The 20505-nt window shown below is 34.6% G+C and overlaps 1 protein-coding gene across 8 annotated transcripts in view; it reads right to left on the bottom strand.

Moving 5' to 3' along the window:
- Window positions 1-20505, bottom strand: part of PCNX1 (pecanex 1) — a 163960-nt gene that overhangs the window by 72454 nt on the left and 71001 nt on the right. For 5 of the 8 annotated variants that reach the window (XM_078448070.2, XM_078448074.2, XM_078448072.2 and 2 more), the window contains 2 exons: window positions 15575-15707; window positions 9850-10034 (listed from right to left, as the gene is read on the bottom strand). The exons of 2 other annotated variants lie outside the window; for them this stretch is intronic. In XM_078448070.2, coding sequence (XP_078304196.2) covers window positions 9850-10034; window positions 15575-15707 — 318 coding nt within the window. The remainder of the gene's footprint in view (window positions 1-9849; window positions 10035-15574; window positions 15708-20505) is intronic. One more of the 8 variants, XM_078448071.2, reaches the window with a different exon arrangement.

Below are 20505 nucleotides of genomic sequence, written 5' to 3'. Positions count from 1 at the left end.
AAGGCTTCCTGGTATTTTTCTAATGTAACTCCACCAAAATAACAGATTCTAGGTCTCCTCTTGTACCTTTGGGCCTGGCAACTAAGCCCTTGAAAAGAAACAAATTTTATTCAGAGGATAAACAACTCAGGAAAAATTATACTAGAAACCGTTTAGCTTAAGGTCTTGGTGAAAAACTTCGTAATATTTTAAGGTATAATAGTCTACTAAAAGCATCTTCAAAAATAACCAAAACAGAAATAAGTATATATTACTATTGGTTAAATAAAGATTAAGAATATCCTAAATCTGTACGAAGATCCTCAGCATACATATCAAATTTATATATATCTCATTTAAAATCAAAACCATGATGTAGTTACCCTTTAGGTCCAAAGTAAAATGTGCCCTTATTAATAATCCTATTTTTATAGTATCCTGTATCAAGAAAAATACTGTAAGTATTGACTTTTTCTGATGAATATAAATTGAGAAGAACAACAATGAAATGTGTCCTTCTCACATGAATTATGATTAAAAACTAAGTCATCTCAACATATTCAACTCCCAGGTAATAATTAGTTATATCTAACAGAATGGCTCGGTCATGATTTTAAAAGAAAACAATTACTTTCTGACAAAATAAGACTGGCGGCTGGAATTTTAGGCTTAATGATATTGGCCATGAGATAGCATCTAGAGATTAAGGGGGGGAAAAAGTTAACGTACCTGGTATTTCTCAGTTTTGAACATTGAATTGATTGCTATTGCCTATAAAAATTACATTTTATTACACAAAACCATTTTTTTTAGGTAGGAGAATTTCAAATAACCAAAAATCAATAAATAAGTGATGAATAACAGGAAGATGAATAAAACGAGATACTGATTTAAAGAAAAGGACCCTTGAAACACTTCCCTGAAGCCATGAATGGTGCAGCAGATAAACTCAAAATAGACAGGGGCAAGACCCTGATAAAAGACATGAGAAATTAATGGTATTCTCTAACTCCTAAGTCCTTGCTACACAGCACAAAGTGTATAAAGATTGTTCACTCGACAAAAAAACTCCTGTTGCCTTCTTGATGCTACTCATTTTACTCATGTACCTTGCCAAGAGGTAGTTACTAGGACAGATCTTCTGTAGGATTCTTCTAATCCTCCCAGTACCAACAACAGAGGCCTTGGAAATTTCTTGATTTCCTTCTGTGGACCCTCCTCCCACTAGGCCTAATCCTGGTACACTGTTAATTGAGGTCTCTCTTCTCAAGTATTAACTCTTAGGGCAGGCAAGGGCTATGAGAGCAAAGCCAGACACAAGGGAAGCAGCTTTATAAAGTGCTTTTTTAGAAGGCTCTTGGAGGACCACATGCATCCACATGGGTAAGTTAAGTGCTCTACAGAAAGTGCTTATTTCTGATGTGATGAGTACTGTGTTCACAAAGCTATCTCAATGAATGTGGTAGAGAAAGACTTTTAAGACTAGTGCCAGTTTCTTGGATGGTGCCACCCTTATTATCACGAGTGGTACCTATGAGTCTCTGAGAAAGCGTGAGTTTTCACCAGACAGAAATGATTCATTTTATTTCTGCGTATAGTACAGGGTGGGCAAACTTTTTCTACACAAGGCCAGAAAATAAGTATTTTAGGCTTTGTGGGTCAGACAGTTACAACAATTCAAGACTACCACTGTAGCATGAAAGCAGCCACAGAAAACCTGTAACATAAATATGTATTTATTTTACTTTATTTATATCAACAAGCATCAAGCTGGATGGATTTCCCCCACAGGCCATAGTTTGCCAACCCCTCTCCTGGACCAAAAAAATGTACTAGAATGGGATCAAGGTACTATGCTACTTGTAATTAAAAGTTTCAATACTGAGGGGTGCTAGGGTGGCTCAGCCGGTTAAGCTTCCAACTCTTAATCTTGGCTCAGGTCATGGTTCGGGAGATCAAGCCCCATGTCACACTGACAACACAGAGCCTGCTTGGGATTCTCTGTCTCCCTCTCCCCGTGCACATCCCCTGCTCACTCTCTCTAAATAAATATTAAAAATAGACTTAAAAAAATAAAAAATAAAAATAAATGTTTCAATACTGAGAACCAATCCTTCTTCCTGGGATGTTCACCACTGTGCTAGTTTTTTGTTTTTGTTTTTGTTTTTGTTTTTTTAAACAAGAGAGTACAGAAAAGAACAGGTATGAGAAGAAAAGTTGGTTTAGAAGAGAGGTTTTGAGAACTGGTACGAAAAGACCAATGTCTCTACTGCTCAGCAACAATAAAATAGGTGTACATACTGGTCTCTTTTACTGACGTGGCCAATGTCCTCTAGTTCTGACTTAACGCCACATGCCTTCATTCATTAAGTTTCACTCTTACTGCCTAATCCCCAGATCAGGTGAACCTTCCAAAAGTGAATGTACAAGTTCATATTCTGCTATGATTTCATCATCTGCTCACATTTTCTTTCAAAGGGACAACCTCATCTTGGTAAAATCTACAACAGGACAGTGATACTGATGACATTACAAATGACAAGGTAAACAAAAAGGCAAGCCACAGAATGGGAGAAAATATTTGTGATTTGCATCTGACAAATTAGTTATGTCTAAAATATCACAAAAACTCTTACACCTCAAAAATAATACAACCAACCCAATTTTAAAAGTGAGCAAATTATTTGGACACGCATCACAAAAAAAAAGATCAATAGTCATAAGAGAAAATGTAAATTTAAAACCACAATGAGATACAACCATTAGGGTTAAAATTTTAAAGGCCAGCAATAGCAAATGGGGACAAGAATGGGAATGAGCGCAACTCACATACACTGCTGGTGTGAATGTAAAACCACTTTTGAAAAGTTAAGTTTTACTAACAATGGCCAAAACCTGGAAATAACACAAACATCTATCAGATGAATGGATACACAATATACACACACTTGCACAATGGAATAATATTCAGCACAAAACAAGAATAAACTAACCCATGCAACGTGATGAACTAAAAACATTACTAAGTGCAAAAGGCCACATTACAACTGCATGTATATGAACTTCTAAAAGAGGGAGAACTATAATGACATAGAATATGCAGTGGCTGCCTGTGGCCAGGGGCGGGGGAAGGATGGGCTGCAATGGGGGCAACAAAAAATCTTTTAAAGATGATGAAATGTTCTGTATCTGGATTGTAGTATTTCACAGGTGTGCACATCTGTTACAACTCAACCAACTGTACATGTTAAATGGATGCAATTCATCATACCTAAATTATATATCAAAAAGTTGATTTTAAAACAAAGAAGAAAAAAAAGACTGGTCAGGTTAAGAGTCTAAGTAGATGGAGGAACGTGAGACAGCATGTAATCAGTGGAATTTCTACAAAATATAAATCAAGAGTGAGTGATATTTGTTGTTTCTTTTTGTGGTTCATTTAAAAAAATACTACACATCAGATTCAAAAGTAGTACATAAAATGAAGAAAAGTTCCCTACTCCCCCAGAGACAGCCACTGTGTTCTTCTGAACAATTTTTATGTACATTTGTCCTAAGACAATTGGATCACTCTCCTCATACACATTCTAAAATTTACTTCTTTTGCTTACTAACTAGTTTAACTTTTCATGTCAATAATAAAGATGCAGACGTTGCCTTGGTGGCCCTGTCCATTAAGCCTCTGAATTCAGCTCAGGTCATGATCTCACAGTTTGTGGGTTCGAGCCCCATATCGGGTTCTGTGTTGATAGCTCAAAGCCTGGAGCCTGCTTCGGATTCTGTGTCTCCCTTTCTCTCTGCCTCTCCTCCATTTACACACACTCTCTCTCTCTCAAAAATAAATAAACATTAAAAATTTTTGAAAAAATAAAGATGCATCAAGTTCTAAATATTATACTGTTTATGTACTATCGTTTCTTTTAGAGGTTCTCTAATAACAAGAGATTTAGACTATTTAAAGTTTGTCAAAATTACAAACAATGTTATAATGAATATCCACGTACATATATCTTTTCAAGTTCGCAAATTTTGAGTACTAAAAGCTATAGGCATTTTTGGTCTACAGTTCTAAACTGCTCTCTAAAAACATTCAATCTTCAGACTTTTTCCAATAATAGATACATTACACAAAGATGAAAAAGATCTCACCTTGTTTTTAATCTGCAATTTAAAAAATTATGAGTACAGGCGCCTGGGTGGCTCAGTCTATTGAGTGCCTGACTTTGGCTCAGGTCATGATCTCACAGTTTGTGGGTTCGAGCCCCACATCGGGCTCTGTGCTGACAGCTCAGAGCCTGGAGCCTGTTTCAGATTCTGAGTCTCCCTCTCTCTCTATCCCTCCCCCACTCACACTCTGTCTCCCTCTGTCTCAAAAATAAATAAACATTAAAAAAATTATTAAAAAATAAAATAAAATAGATAAATAAATTTTAAAAAATTATGAGTAAACTTGAACTGTTTGTGACTGTATTTCAACTAGTATTTCAACTTTTCTAGTTACTGATCTTTATCTTATTGATGTAAAGTGCTTAATGTAGCAAAGACTGATGACTGACCTCCAGTATTCATCCTTTCCTTATTCCTTGTATTAATAGGACCTTCCCCTCATTGAATTTCAGCTGGGCCTATGTTCACCTAATTAGAGACATTTCCTAACCTCTCTTGCAGCTAGAAGTTGCCATGTGACTATGTATGGGCCCAAGGGAAGTGGGAGAAAGTGACAGGCACATTTCTCAAGTTGCAATCTGAAAGATAAAGACTAACTGTCCTTACTTTTTAGCAACACCCCCCGCCCCCCTTCCTGCTTTTCAGACAAATGACATTTGTTGACAACAAGTGGAGCAGCCACTATGGACCAGCAGGGAAGCCACACATGGAAGATAACAGAACCAACCCCCCTGCTAGGGACAGCTCCTGTGAGACTGTTAGAGAGATAGGTAAACTTCTCTTTTATTTTAGTCACTGATTGGTGAGGGGCTGGGGGAGGAGGGTGTCCTCCATTGAAGAACCCAACCTATATTTCAGCTAATGCATATATTAATCAACTTTAACTTAAACTTAGCTTAACTTAAACTTAGTTTAAATAAACTATAATTACATAATAATGTTAATAATGATGATAGCAATGATTATTTATGTAATTGACTTATTATTGCCAGGCACTGTTCTAATTGCTTTGCACATTTTAATAGATATGATCCTCACTATAGACCTATGAAGTAGATACTGTTATTAATTTGATAAATTAGGGAACTGACGCACAGGGAGAAAATAACTTGCCCAAGGCCACACAGCTCATAAGCAGTAGAGTGTGGACTGGAAGACATGAAGTCTGACTGTGGACTCCACTACATCCTACTCCCTTTCATGGAGATTTCAGAGATAAAATATTATGCCATCACTTACAAACAAGTTAAAGAACAATTAATAACATGAATAAATAACATACATGCTAAGTGAAAAAAGCAAGATACAAAACTCATACAGTAGCACCAAGTCACCCACCATGATCCCAATTCCGTTTCAGGAAAGTATACAAAATGTGTGCATTAAAAAAGACAGGGAGGAAAAAATTATAAAATTTCAAAACTGAGTATCTCTAAGTGATAAAATTACAGATCACTTAATTTTCATTATAGTTTCTAATATTTCTAAACTTGTATTTCTGTTACAAGAATGAGAAAAATACATTCTAATTTATCAAAATGAAGAAAATATACCCAAACTTCACACTTCTTCCTTTTAGATAATAATAAAGGATCTTTATTGCTTCAATAAAAATAAACATTTTGCTTTCATTTGTATATATTTTGTGTCGCACTCCCCTCAATAAAAAACAAAATGCAGCTTTTTTTTGTATTCAAAAATATCAATAAAAGATCAAGGCCGCTGCAAAAAGAACATAACTTTTTGGTTAGATGAATGAAAATGATCTGCCATAACATAGGGCACTGACGTATAAACTCCAAGGTCCCATAGCCCTCTGATCTCTGTATAGTAAGAAAAAGTATCTGTAATGTAGCACAAAATGTTAAGGCATACAACATAAGACATATAACATATAACAAAATGCATAATACATATAACCCTTTTTAAACACCAAGGCTAACTCTAATAAAAATCATGAAAGTATTATAGATCATCTGAGCCTCGCTTTTTAAAGTAAAAAATTTTAAAGCCTCCAAATCATATTTCTGCTTAACAACGCATAGCTGCTATAAGCCGCTTAATAAAAAGGCCAATAGGGAGGGTAGGGTACTGGCAGATTTAAGTCTTTTTCTAGAGCTGACCACATTTTCAAGTTAATAAATTCTGTAGTAAAGCAGATTATCTCAAAGAATACCTTCTTTGTCAATCCTTGCATAGCAATGAAATAAAAGAAAGCCTCAGAAAAGTAAGTTCAGTCATCACTTTTTAAACCTCGAATGCATTAATGAAATTAAGAAAACATAATCTGTCAGAGGAATATCACCTATGATTTTTATATATTTCATATTTGCATTTTAAACATAGATACAAACTTTTCCTCATTTCTTATTTTTTACATGAAAGTTTGATGTACTATTACATATACTTTTTCAAAGCATATCTCCACCAACGACCACCACTAATTTCATACACAGAAAAAAAACACACGTAAATTTTCCTGTTTTACCAGGCCTTATCTAGAACGTCTCCTCTGAGATGTGCCACATATTAAGCATTTAACTATCAACTATAAAGGCATCATTACATCAATTTATTAGTCTAAATTTACAAGAGAAAGCTGAGTTTAGCATAAAACTGAGAAGTGATTGCCAAGTTTTATAGAAAAAGCTTGATAGATTAAAAAAAAAAATAGAACTTTAAGGCTACGTGAATTCAGAGTCCCTCATGTGACTTATCTGGGCACTAAGCACAGCTTATTTTATTTAGTGTAACTGCAATTTAATTCAGAATATAGTAGGAAACCAACTGCAAAGAAAGGAGTCCCCTAGAAGACTGGTGAGGAGGTAATTTAACCCTTAAGATGTGGTTAAAAAAAAAAAAAGTGGTATGTTACACTGAAGGATTTGAGAAATTCTTAGATACTAACTGCCTTTTCAAAGATGCTAACTTTAAAACTTATCTGTCACATCATTGGAATCTTTTTTTTTTTTTTAACTAAGTTTGCATGGAGGTGAAGTCTATAAATAAGAAAGAAAACCATCCAAATTTTTCCAACTAGGTTCTAAATTATATACTTATAATTCAGCCTTTAAAATTAAATATGATTAACAATTATGCCTGCTGAGTACCTATGATGAAAATACATTTTCTTCTGCTGAAAAAGCTACTAATAAAATCCTTAAAATACCACCTCCGGTGAATTTTTCCACCATGTCTAATGTTACCTGGTAACCTGACACACTAGTTAAAATTCAACAGAGAAATAATGGGTTTATGGGTTTACGGCTGTCGTTTATAGTTGTGGTTATCTAGTATGATACCACAAAGTAAAGATGTAGAAAACAGTTAAGGAAAACTACCTAGGCTTAGAATTAAACAATGCCTGACTGCAAGTTTCCTTTGATCCAAAAAGGCTGTTCCTCTGTTTAAAGTAAACAACCAAGTATTATGTATATATGTGTACATATGCAAACATTTATATGCACTCAAACATACATATGTATGAATGTATATGTATGCTTGTATGAGTGTTTTATATAAATGCATTATGTGTACACATTTTCATATGTAAATATTGTACATTAAAAAATTTTCAACTGAAGAAGCTAAATTTGGAAGGAAACAATCCTTTCTAAATATTTCATATTTTTAGGGAATATCATGACTCACTTTAACATATTTGAGTATACAGGACCCAAATTCATTTACCCAAAGTTATTTTACCACTGTTAATTATAATCATGAAGAAAATTAAACTATGTAACAAAAATATTCTAGTGGAATATATTATAAAAATCAGTATCTCCACCAATACCTTTAAGTTCAACTGTAGCTCATTTTCAGGATCTTTTTTGGCCAACTTTATATGCTATGGAACAAGTATACACTGTCCACTGATTGCTTGTTTTGTGCTAATTATCACAATACATTCAATTTGGCCGCAGCCAGGTCCCACAGGCCAGTAACTAGCTATTAGAAGGCAGGTAAGAAAAAAAATCCAAATTTCAAGACAACATCCTGAATATTCACCCACAGATGCTAAAGTCACTCCAGACTTTACCTTTAGAACTGTCCAGTGAGTTCCTATGTACATATTTTTAATAATCTGCAAGTGGATTCAGAATGGGATTTTACCATTAAGGCTTTCTTAGCAAGTTTTTGGGCAAATTAGGTTTTACAGAGAAAAGTCATCTACCGCATCATTTTATGTTTGATTTGGCACAAGTCTAAAAATCCAAAATGGGTCAAAATTAAGCCTTTTATTTTCACAAAGCTGCTACCACAAACCGAATGGGCAACAGTGATGGCAACTGTAATTTCATATGCACAAATTGACAAATCCTCTGTTCAAAGGGCTTTGAGTGAACCTGAGAGAAATAGCGATAAAAAGATATCAACTGAGTATCATTTGTAACTAAAAAAGTATCACCATTCTAATTCAAAGCAAGTAACCAAATTGAGGACCCTCCTAATAAACTCCCTTGCTTCTTCAAATTGTAAACTCAAAAGCAAAAGCACTCTGAAATTAAAATGTTTTATTGCCTTCTCTTTTTATTTAGAAATCACTATATATGCCAATGTTATAAATATCTTAGATGACCATTTTCAGGTTTCTGTAAGATTTGCTAACAATAATTATTTTCATCAATATGCTTGTCTAATTGTTAACTTTCTATAACTAAGGATTTTTACAAAATGGGAAATGTCAACAAATGGCATATGAAACGTTATTATATCTAATTTGGGCATCTTATACCACACATCCTTCTAGCCAAAGTGCCAAGTGGATTATCATCTCTATAAATGAAACACAGCTATAACAAAACAAAATCACTGGGAGCAAATGTGGTGCTTTCAATTGTGTATTTTTTAATAACAAAATTCTCTTCATTGTTTTTCATTTTCTTGTTACTAATCTGCATTCTGAACACAAGATAGATTATACAGAGAAATAGAAACCAAAGAATAAAATACTCTATATTTTATACACTTTGTATATATTTTACATACAAAGTATAATATAAAATACTGTCTGTAAAGTACAAAAGAGGTATCTGAGTGGCTATGCATTACTGAGGTTTGAAACTACACCACCCCTCTGAGAATAAACTACTTAATAACTTATATTAATATTTATAGGTATATTAACAGGAAAAAGAAAAAACTTGATGAATTTATTGATATTAGTATAGAGCCATGGTGTCCTCAGAGTACTGCATTTAGGATGACGTAAGTCTATCTCAGGTGACAGACACTGAAATGAAATACAGAATACCCAAAAGAAAGATTCCATAGCAACAGACCATCAGAAAGTATTTTTGCCCTTCCTGCAGCACATTCAGCAAATGCAAAGAATTTAAGATTTAATCAAAATCATTCTTCATAAAATCAGCATTTCCCCACAGAGTACAAGTGCCAACGAGTAACAGGACTGCCCGAATCATTTTAAGAGAACACTAAAGCATGAACATTAATACTTTTAACTATCTACCAATAATATGCTAAAAACAACAAAACAAAACAAAACAAAACAGTAAAAGTTGAGAGAAACCGAAAAGGGAAAGCAAGTCAAATTTTCCTCACACATAGGACAAATCCTATAAAAAAGTGCTCTCATGCATAGTTGCAAATGAAGCTGTCTCACAGAAATTGCAATCATTGTTACCCATCATCTGCTGTATTACAGTTTTGTATCACCAAGATTACATAAGGCCTGCATACCAAGTTCATCGTGCAAACTGCTGCCGCCTACAGCAGATGCATTGTCATGTGATGCTTCTAAGTGGACACTCCCATTTCTCACCAGCAAGGAGGCACTAGCACTGAGCACTGCAGCCTGGGAAGGGGGGCGGGACTGGACTTTGACCTGGGCTGTGGACTGCTGGCCTTGCTGACCATCTTGAAGGCTAGGAAAAAACATGGATTGGGGAGACATTACAGGGAAGAAAAGAAAAAAACAACAGCTAGAATGAAGTCAATATAGAAAATGGATTTCAAAATGTAACCTGATTTTTTCAATGTAACCTAAGAAAGCTAACAAACTTTGTAACATATACAGATTACACTGCTGTCTTAAATCTTCTGGTCCTTAGAAAACTGAATCATTGTGATGAACACAGCAAACATTTAACGTATATGTAAACTAACCAATCTGTGACTTTTCCCCACCCCAAGCCAACAAAATTCTAGTGTAAGGAAAAAGAAAGCAGCAAAGAAAAACAAGCACATTAACTATATATGGGGGTTGTAGCTGGTCCCCAAGAGATAAATCCTCTTTGTCAGTTTAAATATGCACTCTTCTTTATAACCTTTATAATTCTAGAATTGTTCTTTCAAATATTCTGGCATCTCGAATTCACAATAAAACAAAGTTTCTATGCACCTGAAAACCAAAGAATCCTTATCAAATGCGACCAAGGTGACAATTTTCAATCAAAAGAAAATCACAAACTAGTGCAAGAGAAATGGAATAACAAACATCGACTCAACCGAGTGAAATACAAATGACTGCTGGGATGCTGCAAGTATGATTAATTTATAAAGTATTTTTTCTATGAAAAGCCTGCATATTTTTTAAATAAAGCCACACAGGCTCTGTATACATGTTATTACCTTCTCCAACCCATTTCATCATTTCATTAACAAGGGCCCATCATTTTAGAAAATCTTAAAAATATTTTGGAAACCTGTAATTTCTCAAGGGATATTACAGTCTTTTTTAAATCTTACAGAATTCTGTTAATATATTATTAGTATTTTGTTATAGACTTGCCATTTATTAAAACTATCAAATCTAAATATCTAAACATTACCTATAATTAAGAAACTCTATTATATTCTTAACTCATTTTATATTTTAGATGTTTAAAATACTATGAATTTTAATGTGCTTAATACTCAAATTTAAATCAATGAAACTCATGAAAATATTTTGAGTATAATTATTATATGTCATTCTCTACATGATGTTCAAAGTAACTGCATTGTTATTAAATTAGACCTTTGAGTAAACAACAACAACAACAAGACTGCTGCATAGGATGGCCTTATTCAGTTATTTTATCATTTTTTTGAGTACCAACTTCTTTCTAATGTTCTGAATTCAAGGCAATGATTTCTCTGATGCCTATAAAATAAACTCATCTTTATGGGCAGTGAAGAAAGCTGCAATTTAAAGCAACCATGTAATAAAAGACTAGAAAACACTGCTTATGTTGCTGAAGCCTGTGGTTATGGCAACAGAATACACTTTGGAATCACACTGTCTGATAAAGTAACCACATGTGACTATCTACACTAAAATTTTAGTTCCACAGTTCCACCAAGCTCATTGCAAGTGCTCAAGAGCCACATAAAGTAGCTAGTGGCTGCCGTAGTGAAGAGCTACCGGAGTGGGCAAAAGCTAGTAGTCAGTGTCCACCACACTGGACAGTGTTGATTACATAGATCTTTCTACCGCCACAAAAAGTCCTACTAACCATTACTACCTGGAACATTCATAGTTCAGGCTTCTTTTAGAGCCAACAAAAAGTATACACTCTAAATAGAGCAGAGGAATGTGTGGAACACATGAAAAAACCAAGTCCACACAATGTTGACTTGTTGATGCTTACTTGCATTATTTTTTTAAGCTGTAACTATAAAGGTATTCGTTTAATAACTCCTTTGGAGTAGATGTTTGTACAATTGACATAAATCAAGAGATGATCTTGGGAATTAATGGAATCAAACATCGTTGTATTTTCCATACATATATAATAAGTCTGTTACTCTTCCTCAAAATCCAAAGTTATTTACAAAGCTTACCAAAATGACCAAATCTTACAAGGGAGAAAATTCTGACAAAAAAGGTGTTTCAAGTAGTTCAAGTGCTATGTCCCTTCCGATTCTGAATTGGAAGACAGAAGAATTTTATACAATATGTACTCAACAAATCTTTCTGTCCTTTTTTGTTTTTACTTAAAGTCAAAAACAAAGGTGCTATATGGCAGTTAGGTGTATTTTAATGTGAACACATTTGAGAATACAATAATCCTCAACATACCCATATATACAAAAAGGTTTCCAAAGTATTAGGCAATGCATGAAAATCGATTCCAGAATAAAGAAACAAAAGAAACTAGTGAAAATCTATGTGGCTGTCAAGGTTTTGAACATCAAAAGCTAATCATAAATGTTTATGTCCCTTGAATTCCTGTTTTGAAAATCCTTCAACAACAAAAAAGCCTCTCATTTTTACAGAAGTTGGCAGGAAAACTATTCCTGGATGTTTGTACTTTACCTAACTAATAACCGACAGGAGCTAATGTTTTTTAGAGTATCAATTCTCTATCAAAACTACCAGTTTGAGAAAAGGTAGCAACTATTTTACAACATAGTAAAAGGAAAGATAGAAATTTAGGTCTAACTATTGGCTATCAATAGCATCACTGACATGCAATCTTACCCATTAACATTTCCAATTTAAATGGCAGAAAAACGGGGGCCTCTGGGTGGCTCAGTGGGTTAACTCTTTATGTCAGCTCAGGTCACGGTTAGTGAGTTCAAGCCCCCACATCTGTCAACACAGAGCCTGCTTGGAATTCTCTCTCTTACCCCTACCCCACTAGTGCTCTCTTGCCCCCTCTCTCAAAAATACAAAAATAAAGTTTAAAAAATAATAAGGAATAGCAGAAAAATATAGTTGGTCTTGGTCTTTCTTTCCTCTGTACCACTTATTTAGAATTTGGCACCTTCTGCCTTATATCGTTGGTTATTTTTATTTGTGTCTCCATGATGAAAAAGTAAACTCTAAGAGTATCATCAGATTATTCTTATGAATCTGCAGATTCCAGAGAATACTCAAAGGAATGCCTTGAACACAGTACACAAACAACAAATATTTGGTGGATTTTCCTGAGTACCACAAAATGATCCCTATGAATTTCTAATCATGTATTCTGTTACTACTATGACTTTATTTGATTACAGAGCTTTCAATCTTCTAACACTTTAAAAAAAAAAAAAAAAAGATCTAAGAATAAGATAAAGCTTTTGTCCCCTCCCCAAATGCAACTAATTTTTCATTCCAGTCCATTAACCAGAGTTCTAAAAGATACCATATTTGGGTTGATAAAAATAGATAAATATGGAACTCTTAATACTAGTACTATAAAATTTTTAAATATTAATCTTTGCTTTTCTCTCTAGTAACTGAGAACTGGCAAGGGCCTATCGAAGCTACCTACGAGCCTAACTTAATGAAAAGGACACTTAAAAATAATTCTGAAACAAGACATTCTAACAATTATTTTAAAAATCTGCATTTTCCCTTCAGGAAGAAATTTATGATTCACTCACAATCCTTGAAAACATACAATTTACCAAGTTGCTTTTGACTGTCAATTACTTGAACTATTCATTAAAGTTTAAAATAAGCTAGTACATTTTACTGGTACTTATATAGTAATTGTAATTAAAGTACTGTCACTCCTATTCCATTTCCTTTTGACAAACAAGTTTTCAAGTTTTCTATGACCATGCAATCCTATATTTACTTAAAGATGAGAGTATTATTATGTAATTCAAACAGAATTAACACCAATATTTTCTACCTGAATATTTTTGCAATTTAAAAAAGATTTTATCCATTGGTGTTTTTAATTTCTCTAAGCTAAATTGTATCTTATTTCATCCATGATGAAGTCACCTATTTAAGATACATGTAAAGTTTATGCTGGAAATATCCTAGAATCTTAACAAAATCTGCACACTGACTACTAGAAGATTACCTGCCAAAAATTCTAAAATGAGTGCTTTACAAGTAAGATTCACGCCATTATCCTCATTTGAACGGTGATGTATTTAAAACCCTACAGAATTCTACATGATTGGCTGGAGTTAGAACACAGTTCTTTAATATTCCACCAGGCAAAGAAAAAAGTAATTTGTCTGCGTTTGTTGGGTAAGTGGGATCCAGCAGGCTTATTTGTGGCAAAGAATGAAAGGGTTTGCAAAGACCAAAAAAAAGAAGGTTAAAATAAAAAAAGGGATTAATAAACAGCACCATGGAGTAAGAAAGCAAACAGGTCTATGGCAAGTGTTATTAAAGGGGCAAAATGAAAAGGTTAGAAAAAACAAAACAAAAAGTAAAATGAAATGCTGAGCTCTTTCTGCAGGTTGGGGCTAGACCCCAAATCCATCAGCAGAAAGAAGTTAATTCAGGGAGCAGAAGGGGAGGGTTCATAAAAGGCAAAGGTGCTCAGAAAAAGGTTTCTAGACCAAATGTTTTTTTAACTGGTGCCTTCCCATTTTTATATTTTCAGTGTTGGTTTAACTAATCCATACTACTTCTTACAGAATTATGTATTACTGCAGGATTAATTAGGAACATGACCCACAAAAGGTGAAGCTCCTGATTGTAATGTAAAACCCCCAAAATAAGCAAGTCTTAAATTGCAGGGAAACGTAAAGAGAAAGACTTTGTTACTCTCAAGAACAGGATTTTAACAAGGGAAGGGGGTCAGCTCTTCTGATCTACCATGTATTCAACAGGAGTTGTTTCACTAAGTGTTCTTTTTGAATTCCAGATTAAAATGTAGGAAAATAATTTGGTAATGGTGACTTTCAACAGAGATTAATGAGAGTATATGGTATTTTATGTGCACTGCCTAAGCAAGCACATGTAAAGCATTTTTGTCCATATTTGTATGAAAGCATAAGCATAAATGTTTTGATGTGTAAGACATACTTGAGAATAAAACACTAAAAGTTTAATGGAAAACTATTCCCAATATTATAAATAGATGTTTTCTTAATTAGGAATATTGGGAAATGCAAAAAATGTTTTTCTTCAGCACTAGTAAAAGTGGAGAAATTCAACACAGATATATACAAATATATACATATATATCCAATTGACTGTACTTTGCCATAGAGTATTTTCGTCCCATGTCATTTCCAGGTTCTACTGATTATGAAATAAAAGATACAAATTGTTAAGCAATACAAAATATATATTTTAGTGAAATGAAATAAACTGGCTTATCAAGCTGAGGTCAGTTATCTGTATTCCTCAACAAGCTCACCACTCAGCCCATAACTGTTCCTATTAAACTGATCAAGATGTTGGGGAAAAGATGCTGCAATAATATTAATAGGGAGTAGAAAAAAAAATGAAAAGCTGACTTAAGGCCTCTATTTACATTCATAGAGCTGCCCTAAAGTAATTTTGCTATTTAAAATGGACTAACCCAATCTGATCGTTTTGTCTAAACAGTGCAACGCAAGGCATGCAGAATGCAGCAGGCTCGTGGTCACATGCAGAGAAAGCCCAAAGAGCTTAAAACTATAGGAGAAACTGGAGGGAAAAGAAAAAGCAATTTGAATGCTTTCCTGGCACTGACAGAACAGGTTAGAAGGTCTGTTACATGCATGCTAAGCTTGGTGGAATTTTAAAATACCATACCTGAGGGGTGATCCGATGAGCAATGTAGGAGGGGTAGGGTTACTCCCTGCATTGTGCCGGCGCCGTACTGCCTGGCGCCTAAATGTGCTGCGTTCACGGCGAAATGACACTGCCTCCTCGCTGGCCTGTGCTGCTGTATCAAGATAGACTTAGGTCAAATAGGAGCCTAGGTCAGAGATGTAAATAGCAGCTGAGCCTGCCTCTCCCGTCTTCCCACCCTCAAACGTAAAGGGAAGCTATCTGCTTGAACCCAAGGGCTTTCATACATACACTGTTAATATGGCGCATCAAAGAATACACAAGACATACACATTGTTTATTTAAAGATAATTGGTTCTTTAAAAATAATGCTTTTGATATATCTGGCCTCACCATCTTCTCTTCAAACTCAATTTCCTATTTTAATATCTCCATTGGTTTAAACCTTCATCTAGGGGCTCCTGGGCGGCTCAGATGGTTAAGCTCAGACTTGATTTTGGCCATGCTCTCACGGTTGGTAAGTTTGAGCCCCCCATGTCCGGCTCCAAGCTGTCAGTGCAGAGCCTGCTTGAGATTCTCTCTCCCCCCAAAATAAATGAATAAAAAAACTTTGAAAAAATAAATTTAAAAAAAGAACTTCGAAAAAAAATACAAATAAATCACACACTCTTGAATTAAGTCAACTTCACAAGTGCAATATTTGTTAGTTCCAACTAACAGGTATGGGGCATTATTTTCCTACTGTCAAGAGGACAGTAGAAGCAAACAATAATACTGCATTTTTTAAATATTTATTTTGAGGCAGAGAGAAAGAAAACACGAGTGGGGGAGGGGCAGACAGAGGGAGAGAGAAAGAGAATCCCATGCAGGCTCCACGCTGTCAGTGCAGATCCCAGCACAGGGCTCAATCCCGTGACCGAGAGTCCATGGCTTGAGCCGAAAACAAGAGTCAGACGCTTAGCTGACTGATAATACTTCATTTTTGATGCCAGAGGTAAGGAAGCTATTCATCCCACGCTACACTGTGGCATAACTTTGGCAGCTTTTTAAATGTTTAATTCAAGACAGCATGGACATATCTTAACTGTGAAGTAGTGAGCTGCCATGAAACTTTATTCAACTCTACGCCAGCAGCACAGGTCCCCTCAACATTAGGAAGCAAGTATCAGCAAGATGGCAAGTACAGAAATTCATAGTTTAATCCAAAAGCGATAAAGTACAAACTAAAACCAAATAGGCAACAATGACAAATACACAACCATGGCTTAATAGAGTCACATAAAATTTTATAAAACCATTCTAATTGACTGATTTCAGTTTCTAGAACAAAATGCAAAATGATGCTTTATCTATGTGAATTTAAAACAATGGTTTCCTAGTGATCTAAATATTTTAGGGATGATTTTGACTTTGACAAAGGGTATCTGCATACTAAATATAAATAAACACAAAATGTAGTACAGAAACATTCTTTCAAAACACTTTTTTTCTATTAAGTATTATGAAAAAGATTACAAATTCAAGAATGTTGCATTCAGATTTCAGTTCTCTTGCAAGTTTTCTTGACATTTTAAAAACGTTACTAATTCTCAAATAGTTCTTCTGCTTAGCAACAGCCATTTCCATCAATTTGGATGTTGATTTTAATAAAGTATTCTTTTTAATGTTTACATTCTGTACCCCTTCCTCAGACTGCACTGGTGGGTATTAGATTAGGAATATATGCACTACCTTCAAAAGGATAACTGTCTCTATGTAGCCACTTTCTTCTACTGCAGGAATGACAAACACAACTATTTCACCCATCTGGCAAGCTTCCGCCAGTAAAAAGTAGAAGTCACAAATGACAGAACGCCTACTTATTTTTCAGCTCACATACTACAGTGATATTCTGAGTTAGGCAACTAAATAAGAAGTTAGGTTTTGCGGCTTTGGCTCCAAATCAGACTGGACTCCTAATATTTCTTTTCTTTTTTTCCCTCCAGTTTCACTGAGATATAATGAAAAATCCTTTAAATGTGAAAAAGCTGTTACTTGTGATATAAAAGCTCATGTACACAAAAATTACATGTGACCTGTGAGAACAAATGATCATTAAACCTGGTCATCTAGAACTGTGCTGTCCCCAACACGGTAGCCACTAGCCATATGTGGCTACTTAAAATTAAATAAAATTAAAAATTGAGTTTATCAGATCCATAAACCACATTGCAAGTGCTCAAGAACCACATGTGCCTAGTGGCTACCAATATTGAGAACATTTCCATCATCACAGAAAGTTGTACTGGACAGTGCTGATCTAGAAATTCAAGGACGCCTTTCTGTCACCACCATCTACAAAGCCTACTGTATGCTCTGCCTATTCCTGACAACTATGATTTCAGTAATGGGAAACTGCAACCAGCACTGTCACAAAGGAGAAACCGTACTGGCAGGCAGTCACTAGATAAAGGATAAAACAAGCCACTTGCAGGAAGAAATGAAAACTTACATGAGTGACTGTTAATGGCTCTTGGACATGAGCAATGTTAACTGAGGTAATGGAATTTAAAACCACTCCTAAAACTCAACTCAAGACACTTTGTGAACTTATATTGAAGATTTCCATTTTACTGTAACAAACTACTACTCAATTTACAGGTCAATTCACTTCATTAAGAAACTTTCAAACATTCTCTCTAGTTTTAGATAACCAGAATAAGAGTAAAATTTACCCAGATATAATTTAAGGAGAATAATTCAATCCATAAAATGTACTAAAATTACTCTGAAGGATTTGGATAAAAGCAAAATGTAATCATTGAAGACTGAGAATAAATAGAAAGAAGGGAAATAGGAAACATTTTCTTTATTATCTTCCTTCTACTGAAGACTTAATGGTGTTAATTTTAAGTAAAAGCTAGTTATTGCATAATACTAAGAAGAAAACACAACTGTTAGTGTCCATTTATAGTCACAATGTCCTTTGGCTTCTTCAGAAAACTTTTTTTTTTTTTTTTTTTTTTGCTATTATTGCACTATTCATATTTTGTCCTCTGCAAAAGAACTACATAATACTACTTACTCTCTTAATAAAATAGTTTTAGAAACACCCTAAGATGAAAGTTTAGACATCCTCTGAACAATGTATTAAAGTGGAGTTATGATTACTGCCTACAGTGTCCTTGTGATATTCAGGGTGTAAATATCTAATGCTAAAAGAATTTTCAATGTTTACTGTAACAATTACTTTAACAATAGCTAGGATCACACATTCAACTGAAAACACTAGGCCATAATTTATGGTCACAACAAATAAAACTAAACCGTGCCCCCTGAAAAACGTACTACTAAATCAAAACATCTCTATTTGGAAGAGGGTCCAAAGGGGGTCCAGTTCTATTAGCGCCAAGGAAAGAAAAGTGTCTTTAAAAAAGCTTAAAATAATTTGCCACAAGCATATTCAATCACATTAGTTATAGCTACACTTGCTGAAAATTCACTTCTACAACCCAATTATAATAAACTTTTTGAATCTTTTAACTTTGTAAGAGAAAGAAACAAAGCGCACACACACAAAAATCTTTGAACTAAGAAACCAAACAGGAGGGAGAAAACACTTTAAAACCTGGTTTGGGGGGCATGTGGGTGGCTCAGTCAGTTGAGCATCCGACTTCAGCTTAGGTCATGACCTCACAATTCCATGAGTTCGAGCCCTGCGTGAGGCTCACTGCTGTCAGCGCAGAGCCCCCTTGGGATCCTTTGTCCGTCCCCCCCCCCCTTCCCTGCTCATGCTCTCTCTCACAAAAATGAATAAACATTAAACATAAATAAATAAACAAAACCTGGTTTTGAAGTTGACACTGCTTTTGAATTGTGACACTGCTTAAAACTCAGTATCTTCTGGCAAAAAAAAAAAAAAAAGAAATTAACTAGAATAAGAGCATAAAACACAAGTAAGAAAAATTTAACACACTAGGTCCAACCAAATTTAAAGCATGTATAGGTATAGGAGGGGGAAAAACATTCAATGGACTCAAAAACCATGAATAACAAGAAAGATTTAAAAATACTTTCAAGGACATATACTTAGACAATTGTGAATTTTTTAATGTATATTTTTAAAATTACCAAGTCTTGACTTTTTAATCATTTCTTTGTGTTAGCAAACTTCAACAGACTGAATTACAAGCCCAGCAAGTTTAAGAACCTTGGATCATGTAGCTCTTTACTTTTGAGGTAGTAATACAATCACTCAAGTAAGTTTAAACATTTACAGGGTACCTAAGGGCAATTCCTGTACAAGGCACAGATAGCCTAAGACATTTTAGACAGCTGTGGTATGATCTATTCTTAAAGATCAAATAAAAAACAAAATCCACAATACATATACCTCCCACCTCAGGAGTTACTTCTCAGTTACCTAAATGAGTTAAGGAAAATTCTCTAAATCCTATATTGAATTGTTTTAGTACGATTATTTATTTTTATAGTGAGGATACTGAAATAGACTATCAGTTTGTTTTACTCTGTGAATGAAAAGAGGAAAAGCATTAAAGGCAATGAGTAGTTTCACAATGGCAGGGAGGTATATTGTAGCCGCTCTGGAAAACAGTGTGGAAGTTCCTCAAAAAATTAAAAATAGATCTACCCAAAAAAAAAAAAAAAAAGATCCACTCTATGGCCCAGCAATAGCACTGCTAGGAATTTACCCAAAGGATACAGGAGTGCTGATGCATAGGGGTACTTGTACCCCAATGTTTATAGCAACATTTTCAACAATAGCCAAACTATGGAAAGAGCCTAAATGTCCATCAATGGATGAATGGATAAAGAAATTATGGTTTATATACACAATGGAATACTACTTGGCAATGAGAAAGAATGAAATATGGCCTTTTGTAGCAACGTGGATGGAACTGGAGAGTGTTATGCTAAGTGAAATAAATCATACAGAGAAAGACCAGATCCCA

The sequence above is a fragment of the Panthera onca genome, chromosome B3 (assembly GCF_046562875.1).
Source record: "Panthera onca isolate mPanOnc1 chromosome B3, mPanOnc1 haplotype 2, whole genome shotgun sequence".
Classification (NCBI taxonomy): domain Eukaryota; kingdom Metazoa; phylum Chordata; class Mammalia; order Carnivora; family Felidae; genus Panthera; species Panthera onca.
The sequence above is the reverse complement of the archived record's forward strand: the minus strand, read 5'-3'. Positions and strand labels throughout refer to the sequence as shown.